Source organism: Miscanthus floridulus, chromosome 10 (genome assembly GCF_019320115.1).
Source record: "Miscanthus floridulus cultivar M001 chromosome 10, ASM1932011v1, whole genome shotgun sequence".
NCBI classification, from domain to species: domain Eukaryota; kingdom Viridiplantae; phylum Streptophyta; class Magnoliopsida; order Poales; family Poaceae; genus Miscanthus; species Miscanthus floridulus.
The window spans coordinates 49509808-49515807 of record NC_089589.1 but is presented as its reverse complement, the minus strand read 5'-3'; the positions used below and the strand labels follow the sequence as shown (position 1 = coordinate 49515807).

The following is a 6000-nucleotide window of genomic DNA, read 5'->3' as shown; positions in this document are numbered from 1 at the left end:
ATGGACTTTGAGCACCTTTGTTATAATCATAACTACCTATACTTCTATGTTGAGCATAGCATGTCATACTCTTAATGAACATCATTGCTTTCCGCACTTATACAAATGCCTGATAATCACCCTATGCATCCATCAAATACTATATATTGGAATTAAGTCATGCGAGTACGCAACGTACTCACGGTGCTGTCGTTAAGTTGTTTTGCAGGTAAAGGACATTGATGGCCATCTCACCCAGTCGTTGGTGGCAAGGTGGGTGAATGGCATGTGTCGCCCAAGCTACGGTGGCGACGCCCATGGGCAAACCGACCACCAGTTATTAGCTATATGAGTGACCCGTAGCGTAGCGATGTTGGTAAGAGAGTCGTTTGGTTCACACTACAATTAGTCTTACGCTATATAATACATATATTATATTCAACAAGGCTTGTAATATATTTTTCCGTTAATTTATTATGTGCTCCGATGATAAGATGTAATCTTGAGTTGTGCACGCTATCGTGGTATGATACTCAACCTGATCCTGAAGAGGAGTTGCCAAGTGCGCTCCTGGGGTGAGTCGTTGAGGTTGATTTGCTTAAATTGAGCTGGTCAAGTGAATGACACTCGTTTTAAGTGAATGAACGTGGCAGGTCCCTCAGAAAGACAGTGAAAACTGTGCATAGAATACCATTTATTTGTTACAGATATATAGAGTGAAAACATTACCTTGAGTATACTGATGATAAAGATAGAGTGGAAAAGTCAACTTGTCCCTCACTCTATCCCTTCTCCACATGCAGATGATGCAAACATAGCAGAATATTCTGATGGACCTATATCTAAATCTCTTAACCGTTTTGCAACATATGGTACTATGACCATGGAAGCAATATAAAACTAACAGAGATGTGATGCGCGCTTTCATAATGTGTGCGACTATAGCTTTGTTGGTAACTGATTCAAGATTTACTTAATTAAAATAATAACATAACAAACATAGTAACAGTTATTAGCTTGTGTACTCACTTAACGAAAACAATAAAAACATACAAGAAACATAGCCATGTAATTGAAGGCTGGACCAAACTTGGAAGCGAGGTCTACTAGAAACCCTTTATCGCACATAGTTTCAGTCTCATATGTCTGCATCTTCCATGCATAACCTCCCCCATAAGAGACTCAAAATAAAAAAGGTAGATTAAGGTAACTAGATGAGACGAATTGTTATCATGGCAAGATACAAGAAACAACGCCTAGTCACTGACACCTAGCCTTTCTTTGTCTGGATCGAAATAGAACAAATTCTGTTGGCGGGATAGTGGGAAAAATGAGCTTGAGTCCCCCTCACTTTACCCCTTCTCCACATTTATGCAGACATTCTTATCTAGCATGAGAGCAACAAAAAATGGTGAATGGAACAAATATGTACAATTAACGGAGCAAAATAAAAAGGATGTCAAACAATGCTACACTACAGTGGAGGTAAAAAAACATAGCATTGGAGCTAGTTATGAAGGAACCTATGAATACCCAACGGACATTGTCTCCATTGCTCTAGTAGATTACCAAGCCAGTGATGTAGAAAACATAACTAGTTAGTGCCACCTTACCCATTTGAACCACTAGGAACCCATATAACATAACACCAAGAGGCTGTAAAATAAATTGAGATTTGAAGGTCACGAAAGAGGAACCATCACACAAAATCAAGAGGGTCTGGAGATAAACCCTTATCTGGGGGGCTTTTTAATCATATCTTTTAAGGCACACACTGGATGGTGGGGACCAAAAAAGGGGAAGGACGAAAATGTGTAGAGGGAGAATGACATAGGAAAGGAGATAGAGATGAGTTACCCTCACGCAAGGTAACATCCCCCTTTCTCCTATAAATGCCCCTTCCCCACACTTCTATCTCCATCACCAAATAATCCCAAATAAGCTCACTATATCTAGAGTAGAGCCCACCATTCACCCAACAGCACACATCCATGGATTTCTCTAAGCCCACAGCAAGTGAAGCCTCCGTGAAACTCTTGCCAGGGTTCAAGTTTAAACCTACCGATGAGGAGATCATGATGCGCTACCTTCGTCCTCGTGCGGTGAATGAACCAGTCCCCTCAACGTTCATTGTTGATGTGGATATCCTAAGAAGCAACCCTTGGGACCTAGTACCAGGTCATCTGCACATACACCAACCTTTCCCAACAAATACATCTATACGCTCCTTTTTAATTTCATTTTATTGCTCCTGCTACAATCTGATCTGATCTATGTATGGCTAAAAGTTCCCTGCTTGGTTGTCTTTTTTTTATTGTTGTATGTACACAGAGGGATCTGTGGAGAAATACTTCTTTTGTCAAAGAGTACAAAGATGGCCACATGGAAACCGGTGCAATCGTGCAGCAGGTGACGGACACTGGAGGGCATCGGGTAAGGATGTGCCCATCTTTAGCAATAATATCATCAATGGTGGAATGCCTTCGATGGTTGGGCTAAAGAAAACACTCGTGTTCTACCTTGGTAAGGCAGCAGCTGGTGAGAACACAGAATGGGTCATGCAAGAATATAGCCTTGTTCAAGCTGGCCTCACACCATATCCTGTGATTGGGCCCAATGGAACCAATAACATAGGAGAACACAGTCGTGATGCAGTGGCAAGCACAAAGGTATATTGACTCACAATCCAAAGAATTTTGTTCTTGACTAATATTGATTGCATGTCAACTAGGAGGGGGGCTATACATGATAATTTGCATGGTTTAAGAGTGAGTCTTACAACTTGGTCCTGCAAACTTTCTTGTGTGGGAAATAGTTAGTCGTCCTCGGGTAGGATTCTTTAAAGGTACAAAAATTTGATGTAAAAAGGGGTTCATTGTCGGTTTGCTTGAAAGTAAGCTTGACTAGTCTAGCCAACAAGACGTGTCGGTAACTTGTTTCTTGTGGAATTGTTGATGTAATATCCCAAGCACTGGGGCCTATTTCCTAACATGGAGTTGTTTATAGAGAACATCTAAAAACTATCTGATTCAGTAATCTTCATCATTTTCACGTGTGAGAAAGGCATATAATAAAAAAGAATCATTCATGCTGTCCAATTTGGTCATTTGTAAAATTAGTAACCTAAAACATACCTTTTGCTTCCAAGCCTAGCTGCTGTCCTATGTAAAGCAACATTAGTATTCACCATGTTTTACACATTTTCAACTAAAACGACATTGCATAATGAATAGTTTTGTGAACTCTCCGTAGAAAAAGGATAGTCTTTCTGAAGCCCTCCGCAATGCTACTACAAGTGTGTCCAAGGTTGTTCCTGTCATGATTAATCCAGATGACTCATGGGTTGTCTGTCGCATCTACAAGAAGAAGAAGCGCGCACCACGTGTCATTGCCCAGCGTTACAACATTACAGATGGAGGGCAGGTCTGCTTCTTCAACTTCCTTAGGCAGGGTAATTCTGAGGGAACTTCTAGCTCAGGCAGCCTCACCAACCTACCAATAGAGAAGGCAAAGGATAACAATGAGGATAGGGGTGGCACCAACGACAAAGTTGATACAAATGAGGCAGGGAAGTAATTTATGTTGGCAGCAATAGTGCTGTAGACTGGGCAATGGCATTATGTAATAAGGTGTTGGAGCTAAACTGTAAGTGATTAACACCAATTGAGTTTCATTCAGTTATGTTTATTTCAAGTAATGTGCTGGCAGATTTTGGTCTATATAGTCTCAAATGTTGTATGTCACAATGATAATACAATAAATATTGAAGCTGTGTTTTTCATTATTGGAAATACTTTGTTTAGTATCCTAAAGAGACATATGAAGTTCACATTGCCTTTTTGTATTATGTTTGCTAATTTTAGAAATTTTATTTTTGTTTATCTTTGTTAAGTGTTATTTTTGTTTATAGGATCATAAAAATATACCAAGAATACTTAATTATCCTAAAGGCTTGACAAGATTAGATATAATAAAAGGACCAAGTGCAAATGAATGTAAACTCACCTCATGCCAAGTGTTCTATTTTCCATTTTAGGACATTAATTACACCAACAAAAATAACACTAATTAATCATTTCTTACCAATCTACATGTTTTCATGCTCTTGACCTCATCACCCACAGGATGCCTACTTTACTCCTGGTAACCGAAACAAGCACAAAGGAGTGCCATAGAGCAGAGGGAGGAAATTGGAACTGGTGCTAAGAAAAGGGCAAAAGGACAACAATAAAAGATAGAGAGGCGAATAGAACATCCATCCTAGTATCTTTTTGTTCCTGTGTATCAATACTTTATTATAAGATATCTATACGTGTGATGTGTAAGAGTGTAGATAAAGAAAAACATGCAGGGGACAAGAGTGATGAGTCATTACACTATGTGGTGCACTACACACAAGAAAAAAAGGGAGAGACAGGGACTACCTAATCATGATTTGGCAAAACATGTGAATATGTGAATAGCCTAGAATACAAACAAAACCACCGGGCCCTGTTTTCCTCTTTTTTGGAATCGTTGTATTTCCCACGTTTTCTCGCCAGACTCCTGAGATTTCTTGGCTCCTGATTGCCACCACTTGCTGGATGAAGGTGGTGCCGGGCTGCCGGCACCAAGATTTGCCAAAGGAGCACATAAAATTTAGCAAATAAGACAGGTACGAACCCCGTGTAGATTTTCCTTTCCCCATGCATTTCTAAATTAAATAAATACAAAAAATATTTTATGCTACAAAAACATGATTTAGTTTTGTGCCAAAAAAACTTGATTTGGAGCTCGAAAAAACTTGATTTGCCCCAAAGCAATAAATCTAATGCAAACACGTGTGACATCATCATTAATGAAATAGTTCAAGGCACGCAAGAACGATCTACCCCAGTCCCTCAGTTCACCCTATCCATGAAGAATACAAAATCAAGCATCTATGCACCTGTACCACAGCCTGGCTGGAGATAACATTTGCTTCAATGAACATATTGCACATCATATATTTGCTTCACTGAACATACTACCTCCCCCCCTTTTGTTTGGATGTTGGATGCGTGGTCACCTGCAAATATAATGACTAAACTTGCACAAAAATCATAGAACATGTATAGTAGGATGAAGAACTAGCTTCCATATTATAGCACCATTGCTGGTGTATGTGACATACTACTCAAGGCAACTGATAATAAAAGGAAATTATGAAATATTTTTTATTGAAATTACCTAATTATGTAAAATATTTTTGCCTATTTTAAAACCTCGAACCCATAGGTATTGTTTTGCATTAAGCATACCCATATTATTATTGCCTAATTTTTGTCCATATATACACTTAAGCAAGTACAATGTCTTTATCTAATTCCTGTCAATGCTAGTATTGCTACTGCCTAATGGTGTGCCAATATTACAATCTGATTGATTCTATTTTCATGTAGGGAAGGAAACGGTGACCTTTTGCATATCAATAAGATATCTCCAAAATTTGATTGATCAATAGATATAGCCATTCCAGATTACTGAAAACTTTGCTTTATGGCTTTACATAGTTTCCTTCTATTCTGGAAGAAGGGGGGGCGGGAAATATTGTATAATAAGATTGTTTTTTAAGGGCAAAAACTATGGGGGAGATCCCCACTCAATTTTCAAATAAAGAGAGTAAACATGCTTACAAAGCAAGCTAGCTAATACCATCTAACCAATAGCAAAAGGACGACCTAATGTCTACCTTGAAATGGATTGGCTGCAACTGCAATAAACGTTGGTTCCTGAAATTGGAGAGCCAGATATCGAAAAGAAGTCTACCATTATTGAAAATTCTAAAATTTCTAAGCTTCCAGATTTCCCAGCTTGCTATCAACTTGTGATCTATGGCTCGCAGTGGGATCCTCCTCCAACCTCACAATCGTCTGGAGTTCTCCTATGACTGGATTTCGAGGTTGAAATCCATCGGCGCTTCAGTACTCTTGTACACCACTCGTCTCCCTCCCCCCAGTCCTGTTTTTTCTCCAAGCAATGTTCCAGTGCTTCCTATTTTGT

The 6000-nt window shown here is 39.2% G+C and overlaps 1 protein-coding gene across 1 annotated transcript; it reads left to right on the top strand.

The window, feature by feature from the left end:
- Positions 1-1970: 1970 nt before the first annotated feature.
- On the top strand, positions 1971-3555 carry LOC136487454 (NAC transcription factor 32-like). The gene is made up of 3 exons (XM_066484586.1): positions 1971-2157; positions 2311-2648; positions 3232-3555. Exons 1-3 carry the CDS (start codon positions 1971-1973, stop codon positions 3553-3555), a joined length of 849 nt encoding a protein of 282 aa, XP_066340683.1.
- The last annotated feature ends 2445 nt before the right edge of the window (positions 3556-6000 follow it).